General features: G+C 40.5%; 1 protein-coding gene across 2 annotated transcripts in view; it reads left to right on the top strand.

Annotated features, from left to right (window-relative positions):
- Positions 1 to 2,833: 2,833 nt before the first annotated feature.
- The window catches only part of LOC112226503 (collagen alpha-5(IV) chain-like), a 74,508-nt gene continuing 57,381 nt past the window's right edge, over positions 2,834 to 19,960 (top strand). For both annotated transcript variants that reach the window (XM_042308210.1, XM_042308209.1), the window contains exons 1-3: positions 2,834 to 3,041; positions 16,334 to 16,387; positions 16,615 to 16,704. In XM_042308210.1, the coding sequence (XP_042164144.1) occupies positions 2,979 to 3,041; positions 16,334 to 16,387; positions 16,615 to 16,704 (207 nt within the window). In that variant the 5' untranslated portion in view covers positions 2,834 to 2,978. The remainder of the gene's footprint in view (positions 3,042 to 16,333; positions 16,388 to 16,614; positions 16,705 to 19,960) is intronic.

Raw genomic sequence — 19,960 nt, 5'->3', positions numbered from 1 at the left:
TCACTCATCTTGAAAAAACGTAGGCTGTACTAAATACTTGGCACTCAATCAATCCGCCATCATTAACGCAATGGAAAAAATCGAATGATTTATTATTTAAATATTATGGGCAACCGAAAAAAAAACCGAACTGGTTCAATTTAAGGCCACGTGGCAAACAATATGGATGGGGGTGTGAGCATGCGGGTCTGGCCAGATGAGATGTAGTTATTGTTTGTGAGCATCTGTAAATTGTTGTTCCTATGTAGAAGTTTGTATCTGTAGTGAAAAAATACACACACATATATATATATATATATATATATTTATTCGTTGGAGGGTATCTAGAAAGCTTTAGTCATTTTATTGTTGTTTTTAGTAAAAGAGTCACTAGTACTCTGTATTAAACCCGTTGCCCAGCACGATACCCATTTAAGTTTTGCAGTCTCTTTTGAGTAATTCCTTGTGTTTTACATATATATATATATATATATAGAATATCTCCCATTTTGCAAAATCGAGTTGACGATTATACAGATAGCAGATCAGCTCATGAATAACGGGGAGGTGAATAGTGAAAATAACAAGGTATCTTAACCCGGACCAACTCTGTTTAAAAATAATATCCATATGTACTCTCATACCGTTTGTAGATGACACATTATCTGGTGAAGCTCTCATATGGGCAGCAATGCGAGACAGCGCAGAGAAGCAGGGGAAAATGTTATAGCGGTATTTTGACACGCATTGGTGAGACGAGCTTTGATAGTCCAGTGTATACATTACAGAATAAAGTTAGGAATGTTCATGCGAGACAGGAGTCAGGAGTCATTCCAGTGGGATTGGGACAATAGGAAAATAGCTTACGAAAGGCTATATGAGACTACTACAACAGTCAGCAGATAAATAATAGTCTTAGGCTACATTATTGCATGTTAAATGTTTCTGTTCGGTGTTAGATGAGAAAACAAATAAATTAGCTAGTTGAGGATTAAACAGATAGCAGATCAGCTCATGAATAACGAATAGGTGAAGGGTGGAAATTGTTTAAATATCAAGGTATCTTAACCGAGACCAACTCTGTTTAAAAAAAATATTAGTTTGTTGTCACGTCTACTCCTGCTCCCCTTCTCAGTTACGCACACCTGTCACTGTCGTTACGCGCCAGCGCTTCATCGGACTCACCTGGACTCCATCAGGTCATTGATTGCCTCCCTTATATCTGTCACTTCCTCCGTTTCATTCCGGTGTCTGCATTGATGTTGTTTTGTTTCTCTTGTCCGGACGTTGATCTGGTTTAGTGTCACGTGTATTTATTATTAAATCCTCATCCTGTACTTCCTTCCCGTCTCCCAGCGTCTGTAGTTACGGAACGGTTCCATATGTACTCTCATACCGTTTGTAAATGACACATTGTATGCTGAAGCTCTCATATGTGCAGCAAATACAAGGCTACACAGTGAAGCAGGCGAAATGTTATAGCGGTAATTTGACATGCATAGGTGAGACGTGCTTTGATGGTGCAGCCTATGGATTACAGAATAAAGTTAGGAATTTTCATGCGAGACATGAGTCAGTCAGTATGATGGGTTTCAGTGGGATTGGGACAATAGGAAAATAGCCTACGTTCTATATAAGACTACTACAACAGTAAGCAGATAAATAGTAATTGTATGCTACATTATTGCATGTAACCAAGGCTACTACGGTGGTGAAGAGCAAAATCCACTTGTATAAAATGCTAGAAAACTAGAATAAAGATGATCATTAAACTGAACTCAACTTTGCTAACGTTTCCACAGCCCAATTGTTACCAAATATCCAAACGGAGATTCATTGAAAGCAAAGATCTGACCATGATTGATTTATCTAGAGTCCCCCAGGCTTGTCTCAAAGCAGCGCGATGGTACTGTCCCAATCAAAACGGTGCTGAAATTATAATCTAGGCGACCGACTACACAAGACTATTACTTTAAATTAGTATGGTATATGGTTGTATATGACATAGGTAATGTGAGTTTTCCCCTCTGTGCTTTTTCTAGGCCCAATGGCTGTTTCCTCGTCTTCTCACTCCGCTGCCACCCACATCTCCCTTGTTGTTCTCAACATCAATATAAATCAATATAACCTACTGTTTTCTAGAAATCTGGCTTTTTTTCGGGTTCGGACTCAATTGATTTCTGTAGTGTAGAACCAGGCCTGGGCTCGGGCTTCAACTCACCGGGTTTGGGTCGGACCGGGAACGAATGTTCACTTCTGATGAGACCTTGAAACTGCATTTGGGTCTCGTGTCCCGTCCGGCAGTGTCAATTATGCGTGTGCTTTGAATTTATGGCGACTGTGTGAAACATATACACTAGGATAAAGTCTTCTATGCTACAACCTGTCTGGATAAAGTGATATCTTATTATGGCCAATCTGCTGCTGGACATGTTGTGTATTTTGTGGAATTGCATTCGTGCGACAATTGGGGGAAAATGTAGTAATTACATTTTTTCGGGAAATTTGAAGATTTGTCCGGTGACAGTCCAAAGCCAGCAGCAAGCCGTGTTACACAGTCTCCCTAGAAAATCACAATATTTGGTTAGTAGAGACCCTACTGAATATTTCCCATGACACTTTAACTGAGACAGGTGGAAAAGCCAATATTCTCAACATACCAGGGTCAACATAGTATTTTTTTCTAATTTATATATTTTTTGAAAGCATAGTTTTTTTTATTTGTTCCATATCTTTTCAATTAGTTATTTACATTGCAATGTTTTAAAATACGGGCTGTTATTTTGAATGTTTTTCCTCATTTCCATACGAACGTGACGTCACCGTGTGTGCTGCTGACAGAATACTAGTGGGTACACGCTCCCCCAACCGCACTGACGCACCTGTCGCTTGCCGCGCACACAGGTGTCGGGCCCGGCTGCTTGTAATGTTGCAGGAGATAGAGGAGAGGAGCACGCGATTTTGCTAAATCCAATAGTGGCGGGAAGATCATCTTCAAGATGAGGACTGCGTTGCTTTGTTTTGCTTTGGGGGTGATGCTGCGAAGAACTGAGGCGAAGGATGTAAGCATCATACCCTTTTAAAAATACATGATTTTTTTTCACTGAGTGTTCATGCAAAGGAAGGCTGTGAGGAATGCTTATGGACAAATCTTTATAGGGAAATGTAGGCTACATGAAAATTAAACGGGTTCACAGATTTAGCCTATATGAGTCCTGCATAACCTGTTGTCTTTAACATAGGTCCACGTTATCCGGGAATCATGGGATGGCCCTACCCCATTGAAGTTTACATGTAAAATGGTTAAGGCAAGGGTTAGGTTCAGGTAAAGGTTAAGGTTAGGGTTAAGGTATGGGTTAATGTTAGGGTTAAGCGTAGGGACATCCCAAGGATCCCGGATTGACCATGTGCTAGCCTATGAAGTAGACTGTGGGACTTGCTTTTCGTGTGTGATAATAGTTTGGCCTATGTCTGTCCTATACTTAACTTTAGATATTTGCTGTATCGATTCATTCATTTATTCACAGGCAGCTGTATCATGCTGTATGCAATTTGTGTATTGGGCCTTTGGGAGACATTCTTAGTACATTTTTTTCTATCTAATAACCCCCAAAAAAAGGGTTCTTCGGCTGTCCCCATAGCAGAACCCTTTAAAGAACCCTTGTGGGTTCCAGGTAGACCCCTTTTGCTTCCAAGTAGAACCGTTTTGGGTTCCATGTAGAAATCTTTCCACAGAGGGTTCAACATGGAACGCAAAATGGCTCTACCAGGAACCAAAAAGGGTTCTACCTGGAACCAGACTACGCATTGTAGCCTTCTAGGATGCCTATCCTATAGTGCCAGATACCCTGGCCAGGTGTAGGCCTACAACATAAGGTTTAGCAGGCTACCAGGCTATATGGGCCATAAGGTATAGTAGGCTACCAGGCTCTATAGGCCAGAAGGTTTAGCAGGCTACCAGGCTATGTAGGCCACAAGGTTCAGCAGGCTACCAGGCTATATGGGCCAGAAGGTTTCGTAGTCTACCAGGCTCTATGGGCCAGAAGGTTTAGTAGGCTACCAGGCTATATGGGCCATAAGGTTTAGTAGGCTACCAGACTCAATTGGCCAGAAGGTTTAGCAGGCTACCAGGCTATATAGGCCAGAGGGTTTAGTAGGCTACCAGGCTCAATTGGCCAGAAGGTTTAATAGGCTACCAGGCTATATAGGCCAGAATGTTTAGTAGGCTACCAGGCTCTATGGGCCAGACGGATTAGCAGTCTATCAGGCTAGATGGGCCATAAGGTTTTGTTCTGCTACCAGGCTATATAGGGCAGAAGGTTTAGTAGGCTACCAGGCTATATAGGGCAGAAGGTTTAGTAGGCTACCAGGCTATATGGGCCACAAGGTTTAGTAGGCTACCAGGCTATATGGGCCAGAAGGTTTAGTAGGCTACCAGGCTATATAGGGCAGAAGGTTTAGTAGGACTACCAGGCTATATAGGCCAGAAGGTTTAGTAGGCTACCAGGCTCTATGGGCCGGTTTCCCAGAAACAGATTAGGCCTAGTCCTGGACTGAAAATCATGTTTAATGGAGACTGCTAATTAGTCCAGGACTAGATTTAGACGTAATATCGTGTCTGGGAAACATGCCCTATGAGTGTCAGGTGTGAAGTAGACTGGTGTTTTCTCTTGTAAACAGGACTGGGGTCAAATGAAATTCTATATATATATTTTTTTTACATCCACATGAATTTAAATTCATCCCCTGAAATGATTATATTGGAATGGAACTGACCCCAAACCTGACAGCAAGGCCTCGTGTACCTCAGTAGGTCATTTATGATCAGAATGGTCATAAAACACATTTCTTATTAAGCTTTCATACACTCTTAATAAAGCCTACATAGATGTTTTATTAATAATTTATAAGCAAATGTCATATTAGGATTTGGAAAATAACCAGTTGATGAAGACCTGTCACCCTAAGATAAATAAAGACCTGTCACCCTAAGAAATAATGATTTATGAAGCATCTATGTAGGTCTTATGAAATATCTATGAAAAATTCAATAATCCTTTACAATATATACTGCATTCAAAATGTGACCCTCTGAATTGGGGTTCTAACGTTGCACGGTGGCCAAAAATATTCAGGTGTTTGTCAATTGCTGTCATTCTTATTCATATATCGTAGAACACCTTTCAGAAACAGTCAAATGATTTGGTGATATACAGTATTTGAACAAGACGTTTTACCATAGCTTCAGAAAAATATTTACAGGATCAAATCTTTACCGGTCAAAAGTTTTAGAACACCTACTCATTCAAGGGTTTTTCTTTATTTGTACTATTTTCTACATTTTAGAATAATAGTGAAGACATCAAAACTATAAAATATCACATATGGAATCACGAAGTAACCAAAAAAGTTTTGAACAAATCCCAAAATATTTTATTTGGGCTGTAATCTGAGATGCAGTTAATTGCCTATTTCTGAGGCTGGTAACTCTAATGAACTTATCCTCTGCAGCAGAGGTAACTCTCGGTCTTCCTTTCCTGTGGCGGTCCTCATGAGAGCCAGTTTCATCATAGCGCTTGATGGTTATTGCGACTGCACATGAAGAAACTTTTGAAGTTCTTGAAATTTTCCGTATTGACTGACCTCCATGTCTTAAAGTAATGATGGACTGTCATTTCTCTTTGCTTATTTGAACTGCCATAATATCGACCTGGTCCTTAACCAAATAGGGCTATCTTCTGTATACCCCCCCTACCTTGTGACAACACAACTGATTGGCTCAAACACATTAAAAAGGAAAGAAATTCCACAAATTCACAAGACACACCTGTTTATTGAAATGCATTCCAGGTGACTACCTCATGAAGCTGGTTGAGAGAATTCCAAGACTGTGCAAAGCTGTCATTAATTAAGGCAGAGGGTTGCTACTTTGAAGAATCTAAAATCTAAAATATGTTTTGATTTGTTTGACATTTCTTTTTGGTTACTACATGATTCCATGTGTTATTTCATAGTTTGTATGTCTTCACTATTTTTCTACAATGTAGAAAATAGTAAAATAAAGAAAAGCCCTTGAATGAGTAGGTGTTCTAAAACTTTTGACCGGTAGTGTAAATAACATACATTTTTCTGTTTCTTGGGCTTATTGCATCTGTTACTGAAATAGTTGTTCCCGTTTAGATGGTTAAGGTAGAATTATATTTTAACAATATTTATATTTGCTTAGGATCTCACTTGGCGAAGGCCACACGATGGAAAATGGAGGATTGCAACAACCATGTCTCTGTCACTAACAACGGCAAGGCACTCTGAGAAAAATGCAAATAAGGCTTTACACTAAGTGGTGTGTTCATTGAACACTGAAAAGTGTGGGCCCATATGGACACAGGACCAGTATTACATTTAACACTGTGTTGATTCAAGACTGGATCATTTGCTGTGTGGCTATGTTTGGAGTGGATGTTTGGCGTAACTCACTTCACTTCCCAACGTTCTAGTAAATTTCCTTTCATGTAAAGTAAGTCAGCGTCTCACAAACATACAATCTGATAAAAGCTATTAAAGATGAACACACTGTACTTAATGTCTTGATCTGGCTTGAAAACGTCATGTTTATACACCGGTGGTCCACGATGTTTGTGTTGATGTGCAAACAGCGTCCATCGTGTGGATGGGCCGGTAAACAGACGTATGCGAGTCTCAGTGTGTTTGTTTGTGGTGCCATAAATACATTGGGACTTGAGTGTTTTCACCTGTCCATACTAGGTCAAGTTTGAGGGGGTCAACAAGTGCCTTTTGGGGAACACAGGAAGGAGGATGGTACAGTATGCGTGTGTTTAGTCTGAGTATGGGGGACACTTACAGTATACTGCTTTCACAAAGGATTTATAGTATTTTGCCTGTATAAAAAACTTGCCAATGTTTATATGACCCGCTTACAAACATGCCCATTTTTACCATACACCTTTTATAATGTACCATGCCGGCATGCCGAGGACGAGTGTACAGATCTGAGTGGGCATCTATTTTAATAACTCCATTGAGAATATACACCATCAAAAATAAATGTGTTATTCATTTGTTTAAGCAGGTCCTAAGAAACATTTTTAAACTAATAAAATGTATTTTCAAAAGAATAGAAGAGCATATTTTGAGTTTATTAGACCTATGTTAGGGGTCTGTGCAGCCATGAAATTCAATAGTTGGTTATTTTGTTAATTAAACAGACAAGACACACCTACCCGATCACAGTCAACACACATATTTAATAGTAAGAATTTAATGAAATGTAACAGAAAAAAAATAGAACAAATATTTTTCCCACACAACTTGTGTCACAAGAACGTGTGGAACCACTGTCATATTAAAAAAAGGGGTCAGTTTGAAAGAGAGCACGCGCTTTTTCTATCCACGTTTATTCTCTTTCCTCTCCTCACTACACTTTGTTAGGGAGCAGGCATAGGGTCTTAACTTCATCACGCAGTGGCGGTCGATGCCGTTTGATGAGATGAGATAACATTTACATTTTTTCATGAGCATGGCCTTATTTCTATTAGATCATATTGGGTGACTCATTCATATTTCATTCACCCAGTTCAATGGAACATCAATAGGTATAGGCTACTACATGATACTCAAATGTTCCTTATACCAATCATGAGGTTGCTACAACCTAGCCTATTGTGTGAATGAAAGTTTACAATGTAGGTGCAGACAAGGATGCCTGACTGGAGTGTCAGATGGCAAGTGTTTATACTTTTAGGACAATTTCAGCTCTGTCTTGTGCTGTAAGGACAAACGCTGGGAGGCGAGAAGCAAGTATAGGGAGTGAATATTTAATGAATAGGCAGACAGGAAACAAAACACGACCAGCGTCTGGACAAGGAACACATAACAACATTAATGCTGACTCGGGAAAGAAACTGAGGAAGTGACAAATATAGGGGAGGTAATTAATAATGTGATGGAGTCCAGGCGAGTCTGATGAAGCCCAGATGCGCGTAACGATGGTGACAGGTGTGCGTAATGATAAGCAGCCTGGCGACATTGAGCACCAGAGAGGGGGAGCGGGAGCAGACGTAACATGTGCAGCAAAAGTATTTGATTGACAACAAACACAATTAGAATCAAGGTCCGAGGTCAAGGACAACACCTGAACGGAGGGGAAGAATGGGGAGAGGAGTCTGCTGCGAATACTACTTTAACCTGTAGACTCATCATGAAACTACAACATGTTTGAAAACCCCTTATGAGATATTCAGAGCTAGATATTGGATTTATCTAGACATTATACAGCAGACCTGTAGGGCCAGGATTTATTCCTGAACAGCAAACTTGTAGGGCCAGGATTTATTCCTGAACAGCAAACTTGTAGGGCCAGGATTTATTCCTGAACAGCAGACTTGTAGGGCCAGGATTTATTCCTGGCCATCTGACATGACCAGGAAGACCTCTGGGGTGAGATGGGACATTATCCTGAAGGAGATCAGATAGTACTTTATTAGTCCACCAGAGGGGATATTTGATTGCACCAGCAAATACTTACATCACCAATACATTCACAATAAAAACACAACAAGGACAGATAGACACTAAAGCAGCAAATCATCAATGAATATAAAACGTGTTCACGGTGAAAAGCCTCATAGGAGCATATGGTGAAAAGCATAGCCATATAGTGTCTGTAGCCATATAGTGTCTGTAGCCATATAGTGTCTGTAGCCATATAGTGTCTGTAGCCATATAGTGTCTGTAGCCATATAGTGTCTGTAGCCATATAGTGTCTGTAGCCATATAGTGTCTGTAGCCATATAGTGTCTGTAGCCATATAGTGTCTGTAGCCATATAGTGTCTGTAGCCATATAGTGTCTGTAGCCATATAGTGTCTGTAGCCATATAGTGTCTGTAGCCATATAGTGTCTGTAGCCATATAGTGTCTGTAGCAATATAGTGTCTGTAGCCATATAGTGTTTGTAGCCATATAGTGTCTGTAGCCATATAGTGTCTGTAGCCATATAGTGTCTGTAGCCATATAGTGTTTGTAGCCATATAGTGTCTGTTGCCATATAGTGTCTGTAGCCATATAGCGTCTGTAGCCATATAGCGTCTGTAGCCATATAGCGTCTGTAGCCATATAGCCATATAGTGTCTGTAGCCATATAGTGTCTGTAGCCTGTAGCCATATAGTGTCTGTAGCCATATAGTGTCTGTAGCCATATAGTGTCTATAGCCATATAGCATCTGGAACCATATAGTGTCTGTAGCCATATAGTGTTTGTAGCCATATAGTGTCTGTAGCCATATAGTGTCTGTAGCCATATAGCATCTGGAACCATATAGTGTCTGTAGCCATATAGTGTCTGTAGCCATATAGTGTCTGTAGCCATATAGTGTCTGTAGCCATATAGCATCTGTAGCCATATAGTGTCTGTAGCCATATAGTGTCTGTAGCCATATAGTGTCTGTAGCCATACAGTGTCTGTAGCCATATAGTGTCTGTAGCCATATAGTGTCTGTAGCCATATAGCGTCTGTAGCCATATAGTGTCTGTAGCCATACAGTGTCTGTAGCCATATAGTGTCTGTAGCCATATAGTGTCTGTAGCCATATAGTGTCTGTAGCCATACAGTGTCTGTAGCCATATAGCGTCTGTAGCCATATAGCATCTTTAGCCATATAGCGTCTGTAGCCCTATAGTGTCTGTAGCCATACAGTGTCTGTAGCCATATAGTGTCTGGAACCATATAGTGTCTGTAGCCATATAGTGTCTGTAGCCATATAGTGTCTGTAGCCATATAGTGTCTGTAGCCATATAGTGTCTGTAGCCATATAGTGTCTGTAGCCATATAGCATCTGTAGCCATATAGTGTCTGTAGCCATATAGTGTCTGGAACCATACAGTGTCTGTAGCCATATAGTGTCTGGAACCATATAGTGTCTGTAGCCATATAGTGTCTGTAGCCATATAGTGTCTGTAGCCATACAGTGTCTGTAGCCATATAGTGTCTGGAACCATATAGTGTCTGTAGCCATATAGTGTCTGTAGCCATATAGTGTCTGTAGCCATATAGTGTCTGTAGCCATATAGTGTCTGTAGCCATATAGTGTCTGGAACCATATAGTGTCTGTAGCCATACAGTGTCTGTAGCCATACAGCGTCTGTAGCCATATAGCGGCTGTAGCCATATAGCGTCTGTAGCCATATAGCGTCTGTAGCCATATAGCGTCTGTAGCCATATAGCGTCTGTAGCCATACAGTGTCTGTAGCCATATAGTGTCTGGAACCATATAGTGTCTGTAGCCATATAGTGTCTGTAGCCATATAGTGTCTGTAGCCATATAGTGTCTTTAGCCATATAGTGTCTGTAGCCATATAGTGTCTGGAACCATATAGTGTCTGTAGCCATATAGTGTCTGTAGCCATATAGTGTCTGTAGCCATATAGTGTCTGGAACCATATAGTGACTGTAGCCATATAGTGTCTGTAGCCATATAGTGTCTGGAACCATATAGTGTCTGTAGCCATACAGTGTCTGTAGCCATATAGTGTCTGTAGCCATACAGTGTCTGTAGCCATACAGTGTCTGTAGCCATACAGTGTCTGTAGCCATATAGCGTCTATAGCCACATAGTGTCTGTAGCCATATAGTGTCTGTAGCCATATAGTGTCTGGAACCATATAGTGTCTGGAGCCATATAGTGTCTGTAACCATATAGTGTTTGTAGCCATATAGTGTATGTAGCCATTTGGTGTCTGTAGCCATATAGTGTCTGTAGCCTGGAGTGCCAGATGGGAAGTGTTTATACTTTTGGCACAATTTCAGCTCAGTCAGGTGCAGCAAAAGTATTTGACTGAAAACAAAATATTTGAATCCAGGTCCAAGGCCAAGGACAGCACATGAAATGAGGGGAGGGGTGGGGAGAGGAGGCTACTGCTAATATTGTGCTTTCATACTGAAGAATGTCCAAACTTTGGAACTCCCCATTCCATTCTTCCACTTTAACCTGTACAGTCATCATGATGCTACAACATGTTTGAAAACCCCTTATGAGATATTCAGAGTTAGATATTGGATTTATCTAGACATTGTACAGCAGACCTGTAGGGCCAGGATGTATTCCTGACCATCTGACCTATAGGGCCAGGATTTATTCCTATAACACCAGACCTGTAGAACCAGGATTTATTCCTATAACACCAGACCTGTTGAACCAGGATTTATTCCTATAACACCAGACCTGTAGAACCAGGATTTATTCCTGACCATCTGACCTGTAGAACCAGGATTTATTCCTGACCATCTGACCTGTAGAACCAGGATTTATTCCTATACACCAGACCTGTAGAACCAGGATTTATTCCTGACCATCTGACCTGTAGGGCCAGGATTTATTCCTGACCATCTGACCTGTAGGGTCAGGATTTATTCCTATACAGCAGACCTGTAGGGCCAGGATTTATTCCTGACCATCTGACCTGACCAGGAAGACCTCCTGTTTTTAGTCTTCCTCCAGTGGTCATTGGACACTTCGGGGTCAGATGGGACATTATCCTGAAGGAGATCAGATAGTACTTTATTAGTCCACCAGAGGGGATATTTGATTGCACCAGCAAATACTTACATCACCAATACATTCACAATAAAAACACAACAAGGACAGATAGACACTAAAGCAGCAAATCATCAATGAATATAAAACGTGTTCACGGTGAAAAGCCTCATAGGAGCATATGGTGAAAAGCATAGCCATATAGTGTCTGTAGCCATATAGTGTCTGTAGCCATATAGTGTCTGTAGCCATATAGTGTCTGTAGCCATATAGTGTCTGTAGCCATATAGTGTCTGTAGCCATATAGCATCTGTAGCCATATAGTGTATGTAGCCATATAGCATCTGTAGCCATATAGTGTCTGTCGCCATATAGTGTCTGGAACAATATAGTGTCTGTAGCCATATAGTGTCTGTAGCCATATAGTGTCTGGAACGATATAGTGTCTGGAACAATATAGTGTCTGTAGCAATATAGTGTCTGGAACGATATAGTGTCTGTAGAAATAGTGTCTGGAACGATATAGTGTCTGGAACGATATAGTGTCTGTAGAAATAGTGTCTGGAACGATATAGTGTCTGGAACGATATAGTGTCTGTAGAAATAGTGTCTGTAGCCATATAGTGTCTGGAACGATATAGTGTCTGGAACAATATAGTGTCTGTAGCAATATAGTGTCTGGAACGATATAGTGTCTGTAGAAATAGTGTCTGGAACGATATAGTGTCTGGAACGATATAGTGTCTGTAGAAATAGTGTCTGGAACGATATAGTGTCTGTAGAAATAGTGTCTGGAACGATATAGTGTCTGGAACGATATAGTGTCTGTAGAAATAGTGTCTGGAACGATATACTGTCTGTAGAAATAGTGTCTGGAACAATAGCATCTGTAGCCATATAGTGTCTGTAGCCATACAGCGTCTGTAGCCACATCGTGTCTGGAACGATAGTGTCTGTAGCCATATAGTGTCTGTAGCCATATAGCGTCTGTAGCCATACATCGTCTGTAGCCATATAGTGTCTGTAGCCATTTAGTGTCTGTAGCCATATGGTATCTGTAAAATGCATAGCCGCGGGAAGTAAGTGTGCCGGAAAATCTGAATAAAGAAACATTTTTTGGTGAAAACTATTTTTTTTTCACTAAAGTTGTGCACTGGGTGTTTAATAGTGCTGTATTAGCGGACCGAAATAGCATCTGGAACGATGTAGCGTCTGTAGTGTGGGCAAATATATTTTTTCAGCACCACCCCTGAAAATAAAATTCCCGAAACATTTTTTTACAAACGCAGCACCCCAACCCCGAAACTACTTCTCACAGCTATGGTAAAATGATTCTGTCTGCCATCACACTGCCAGGCTCCAGCAGATACTGTGGAGGGGGTTCACCTAAAGTTAGGTCACCTAAATGATGTAATAGGTAACTCAACATATTATCTGTTGATCATGGAAGTCAAGGGAAACCCACTGGCCAAAAACTGGTTGAATCAACATGGAAAAATGATTGGATTTTTTTTTTAAAGTCCTCAGTGTAAGGGAATTCACTCTCTTTTGACCTAAATCCAATAGCATGGTGAATTCTTGATTTCACGTTGAATTCACGTAAGTTGACAGCAGCCAAATGTGAATTAAAACTAGACATTGAACTGAAACTCCTTTCTAGGAAGTTTTTCCTAGCCACTGTGCTTCTACACCTGCATTGCTTTCTGTTTGGGGTTTTAGGCTGGGTTTCTGTTCAGCACTTTGAGATATCAGCTGATGTACGAAGGGCTATATAAATACATTTGATTTGATTTGATTTGAACTGATGTCTGTGCCAAGTGGGTCGCAATTATTATTACCGTTGTTGTGGGCCAACGAATGGGCTATGATAGCATGTCGTATCTTACACATTACCTTTTCCCGTGGGAAGCAGCACTAGATCATTATTCTCCTAGTCTTGTTTTCTCCAAAGAAAGATGTTTCCTAAGACACAAGGTCACATTTGTGCGTGTGAGAAAGAGAGAGAACGAGAGAGAGATTAAAGCTTGCAAGAAAGGCATTTCCTTGTACCTGTGCACGTGACATTAAAACTTGAAACTTGACTAGATACACTTCAGCCATATATTGGACACTTATGATCATGACAGATAAACCTTGTACTGAACATCATCATTGAACATCATTTCCAACTGAACAAGTTGTGGCCAAACCAGGCCCTGTACAGCTACATGGTTGCAGGCTTTTATTGGGGTGGCAGGGTAGCCTAGTGGTTAGAGCGTTGGACTAGTAACTGGAAGGTCACAAGTTCAAATCCCCGAGCTGACAAAGTACAAATATGTCCTTCTGCCCCCTGAACAGGCAGTTAACCCACTGTTCCTAGGCCGTCATTTAAAATAAGAATTTGTTCTTAACTTACTTGCCTAGTTAAATAACAGTCAAATAAAATAAAAAATAGTCCCAGCCCAGCAATTAATACACAATTCAATTGATCACTTAGCTGTATCAGGGCAGGAACAAAAGTAATCATTAGGAAATTCAAATCAAATTGTATTTATCTTATGCACCGAATACAACAGGTGTAGTAGACCTCACAGTGAAATGCTGAATACAACAGGTGTAGTAGACCTCACAGTGAAATGCTGAATACAACAGGTGTAGTAGACCTCACAGTGAAATGCTGAATACAACAGGTGTAGTAGACCTTACAGTGAAATGGTTACTTACAAGCCCTTAACCAACAATGCAGTTTAACAAAAATTATAAGTGTTAAGTAAAAAGTAGATAAGTAAAAAATAAATGAAAAGTATCTATATAAACAGGGCACTTAATAAGAAGTAGCCTACATACAGTAGAAAAGCAAAAATATCTTGACTTGCTTTCCTCTGATACTTAGTTATTTAGGCCTGAGTGGTGAAGTGAGGACTAGAGGTCTGGCCAGACCATAGAGAACCTATTAAATTAAACCCTGAAAGTTCCAGAATGGGTTGAAAATGGCAGCCATATTGGTCTGGGAGAAATCCAAACAGTCTAATTGTAATGAATTGCAGTAGAGGCCTCTACTCTAAAAAGGCATATGACATATCAGAACTTGTGTAATAGAATTATTGTCAACCTAATACATTTAAAAAAAATATAATTGTAAATACATACTTATATGGGTATTATACACATTTTCTGTACAGTATAAATATGTAAACAGACCATAAATGTCTCAATTTTTGTTGTCTTGGAAAGCTGTGAGTGGTATTAAATGATACAATATCAGTGTTTGTTGTATTTACAACTTGTCCAAGTCCTGTCATCAACTGAATGACTGTGGATTGACTGCATTGTTTGAATGGAATGTTGGCATATTGGCAGTTAATGTGAAAAATGTATGGAATCATTCCTCTAGAACTGGCTAACAAACATAAAGTGGGCCTCACGGGTGGTGCAGTGCATCGCAGTGCTAGCTGTGCCAGCAGAGATTCCGGGTTCAAGCCCAGGCTCTGTCTTAGCCGGCTGCGACCGGGAGTCCCACAGGGCGGCGCACAATTGGCCAAGCGTCGTCCGGGTTAGGGAGGGTTTTAGGCGGCAGGGATATCCTTGTCTCATCACGCACTAGCGACTCCTGTGGTGGGCTGGGCGCAGTGCACGCTGACCAGGTCACCAGGTGTACGGCGTTTCCTCTTGACACATTGGTGCGGTTGGCTTCCGGGTTGGATGTGCATTGTGTCAAGAAGCAGTGCGGCTTGGTTGGGTTGTGTTTCGGAGGACGCATGGCTCTCGACCTTCGCCTCTCCCAAGTCCGTACGGGGGTTGCCAGCAATGAGACAAGACTGTAACTACTAACAATTGGGGAGATAAAAGGGGGTAAAAAATAATCCAAAATAATAATACATTTCAAACATGCAGTGCAGATAAATTCTTCAAATAAATTCTTCAAATTCATTATTTTACAGCACCGGTTGACTCTGACCTTTATCAAATCAAACTTTATTGGTCACATAAACGTGTTTAGCAGATGTTATTGCGGGTGTAGCGAAATGCTTTGTGTTTCTAGCTCCGACAGTGCAGTAATATCTAACAATTTCACAACATATACCCAATACACACACATCTAAGTAAAGGAATGGAATTAAGAATATATAAATATATGGATGAGCAGCATCGACTAAGATACAGTAGAATATCCAGTAGAATATCCCATCATAAGAAGGTTAATGTGCATTCTAGTATTCCCAATTCTATAGGCCAGACAAGGTCTTCATCTGCTTGTTGCTATGTAGGGCTGTTATATGTAGGGTTGTTATGCACTCTCCACCTCCCACCAATTTGGGCGCATTCATTGTTTCATTACTTACATGTTTCATTATTTAAATGTATTTGCCCTTTGTTTGTTAAATATTTATCAATTTCCTGCTAAACATCTCTCCAGTAATTCATTTACTGTTTAATCCTTATTATTTCCTAATAACATTACTAGATATCTAGAACATAGAGGTTACATTGGTCATTTATGTTAATTCATTCATTCATTTCAATCACATTATTTACCATTCAATTTTTCTCGGAGTGGACACATTGTTTGCAGAGCTCACAAACAATGCTACATTTGTTTGAAATATGTTTCGGTTTATTTTATTCTATTGAAGGGTTTTCTGCAAATCTACCTCAATTTATTTTGTTTGAGCTACACAGTCATACTTTTAACTTTGAAAAATGTGGTTTTACGTCTAACTGAATGGATATTGAGTTCATCATTGTTTCTCCGCTGAAGGTGTTTCTGTGCTGGGTTTTTAGAAACATTTGCCAGCTATAATGAGTGTGTGTTGTTTTTTTCTAGTGTGCGTGTACTGGGAAGTCCATGTGTCACTGTGAAGGAGTCAAAGGCAACAAGGTAACCAGAACACCAGCACACAGCTTTGAGACTGTATTGATTTAGAATCAATCAATTTAATACTACATTATTTATGCCTCATGATCACTGTTATTTCTCTCCATGATCTACACACACGCACGCACACACACACACACACACACACACACACACACACACACACACACACACACACACACACACACACACACACACACACACACACACACACACACACACACACACAGGGAGAAAGGGGTTGTGCAGGAGAGACGGGTCCACCTGGGTCGGTTGGGCATCCAGGCTCAGAGGGTCACCTTGGACCTGTGGGGCCAAAGGTCAGGTGTCTGTTATCATTCTTTACTGTCCTTTCCTAGGAAGTGTAGAACTTGCCCTTAAACACTGATCTAGGATCAGATTCCCCCACTCCTTAACCATTAGGGGGGGGATGAACAACTGGTTTCTAACATCTCCTCTGTATCATACCATGTAGCAAAACCAATTTAACCCACGGGTGTTGTTCTGTCTGAATTGTACATCTTAGTGTGCCGAGACTTTTTCCTTCATTGCTACTACTGTGAATGACCTAGTCACATCTGTAACTGCTACTTCTACAGTCACCAATAGTTACTACTACTGCACCTTCTGTCTGTTACGGATCCCAATAATTAGCCTACAGATAATGTTGCACTCACTTTGTCTAGGGGTCTTAGGCCTAGTTAACTGATCAGTAACCTCATTTAAGATGTGCATCTATGTGAGAAATCAGTGTATGTGCCCAGGGAGATAATACAGTATATGTACAAAAAGGAAAAATACAAAAGGAATGCCCCAAACTAAAGACAAAAACAAACGAAAGGCCTCATGGCCACCAAAACAAACCAAGCAGCCTTACAGCTTACCAGCTGCTACTCTGACTGACCATCACCTTCATTGGCAGCACCTGATGTGCTTATCAACAAGGCTCAGCATCTGGACAAGGTTGCTGCTGCCCCTGGGGGATGGAGTGTGGAAGTGTATCCTGTCAATATGTTTGCCTAACTGTGCGCTAACACGACACTGCCCACTACATAACACTATCATGAAAAATACTTTGATTACAAGCAAGCACACCATTTTTCTTCAGGAAATTACATTTTTCTAGTTTGAATTACTAGCTATCACAACATGCTCCTGATGTATTTAAAGTTTAAATGGCGACTCTACTGTAATTACAATAGGCTACATCAACATTAGTTTCCATTCATTCAAAGTGTCGGGTAAATATCCACAGTAGATTTGGTAAACGATTAAATACCTCATTTCTTTTGTACGGAGAACTTGTCAAATAGATAAATCCCTCTTAGTCTGTTCAAAAAGGACTAAGTTGTTCCGGTGATAATACCAACCAAGGCGAACATATCTCAAAACACTTTGGGTTGTAAGCCGGACTAAGGTAGCAACAACATAATCTTTTAGGGAATGGTAACGAATAATGGTTTCAGAGACATAAAGGAAGAGGCGAAGCAGGACAGATAGCTGGGCCTGAAATGTATCTTCTTCAGCAGGTGGCGTATTTGTCACTCACAAAGCGAGGAGTTTTTTGTATGGAGGTCAATGAGAGAGTGTTGAATTTGGTTAACAAAAGATGTAATGGCTTATTTGCAACGTCTGGCTTATTTGATCAAATACATGTTTTGTAATGCTTAGGTTGTTACGAGTGCACTCATATAAGTAGGAAATAAGTTGCAGACGCACAAATATATACCCCCAAGACATTTTTAGGGGGGGGGGTATGCTATTTATGCCTCTGTAACTTTCTCACTCATCATTATTCACGATTCATTCAGGATTATCTGTAACCATGGTAGCATCCACATTAGAAGTGTTTAGAAACATATTATATTCTTATTTACAATAAAAGTGACTCCAAAATGACACAATACATTATTTACCATTCATTTCTATTGTGCACAAAATCATCTGAAACACAACCTAAACAAACAGCAAATGCTTCTAACAAATGTGTAGTCACACACTTGATGTAGTCATTGCGTGCTATGAATATGGAACCAAATACATAACTTTTTACTAATTTAATACACATATAAGTGAATTTGCCCCAATGCTTTTGGCCCCCTAAAATGCAGGACTATGTACAAAAGGTGTTGTCATTTCTTAACGGTTCACCCAATATGGATGAAAATTAAAGCTGACAGTTTGCACGTTAACCTCGTCATCATTGTATCATTTCAAATCCAAAGTACTGGAGTACAAAAACAACAACAACATGTGTCAATGTCTCAACACTTTTAGAGCTCACTGTGTGTCTATCAGATTCCAAAACAACAATGTCAATGTTTTGGTTGAACAAGAAACCACCAGCAGAACACATCAGATGTCTAAAGAAACCGTCCTCCATAAATAGTGCTGTGGACAAGGCCTTACAGAGTGAGAACGGGCACCTGAACCTGTTCCTCCTCCTCTTTCTCAGCCTCACACTGGAGTCTAAATCAGACTCACTTACGAGGCCTTCTGAAAACAAAAAGGAGGCAACTGGCAAAAGCAATGAGGAAGCAGTCAAGTACGTCAAGGAGAAGATCAGGGAGAATCCCTCCAGAAAGGTGAATCAATCTGTACCACTGTCTGAATGAACTAAAAGACCATTCTCTAGTGGAGGAGATCCAAAGCTACCTGAGCTCAGGAAGTCTCTCAAAAGCCAAACTGTCAGCTGGACTGTGGTCACCTCTGGTCCCTGTGTTACTGACTTCAGAAGAGGAGCTGGACGTGTCAGCTGGACGTGTTCAATCTTCATTTTTTTCTGTGAAAAGTCTTGCTGATAGTATCAATCGACACGCTGCACCTGACACTGTATTGTGTGTGACCATATTGTTTTGGTCCATTGTCTAGGCTGAATGGATGTAACCTCTCAAAGCGACACTGTGAAGCGTTATAGTGTCAGTTCTCGGCTCTAAACCCGCACACCTGAGAGAGCTGGACCCGAGGGACAACAACCTGCGAGATTCAGCTGATCCTTCCTGACCTTGGGGATCCTCACTGTATTCTCCCACATGGCAGTGTTTCCTCTGTTAATTCCTCTATATATATTTCAGTGTAAACTTAAATGAGTAACACTAAATATAAAGTACGTAGAAAAGATAATGATACATTTTTAAACAAGATCATCTTTGATAACTAACAATCACCAAAATAAAAAAACTAGACAGTCAGGGAGAATCTAAAATTCCATGGCATGGGACCCCCATTGATTTAGTTATGTTTGAGTCACTCAGATAGCATAAGAACACGGCATAAGAACACGGTATAAGAACACGGCATAAGAACACGGCATAAGAACACGGCATAAGAACACGGTATAAGAACACGGCATAAGAACACGGCATAAGAACACGGCATAAGAACACGGCATAAGAACACGGCATAAGGACACGGCATAAGAACACGGTATAAGAACACGGCATAAGAACACGGCATAAGAACACGGTATAAGAACACGGCATAAGAACACGGCATAAGAACACGGCATAAGAACACGGCATAAGAACACGGCATAAGAACACGGCATAAGAACACGGCATAAGACATGCTATAATG

This window comes from Oncorhynchus tshawytscha, linkage group LG28 (assembly GCF_018296145.1).
Source record: "Oncorhynchus tshawytscha isolate Ot180627B linkage group LG28, Otsh_v2.0, whole genome shotgun sequence".
In the NCBI taxonomy this organism is placed as follows: domain Eukaryota; kingdom Metazoa; phylum Chordata; class Actinopteri; order Salmoniformes; family Salmonidae; genus Oncorhynchus; species Oncorhynchus tshawytscha.
Note: the sequence above shows the minus strand (reverse complement) of the source record. Positions and strands in the feature narration are given on the sequence as shown.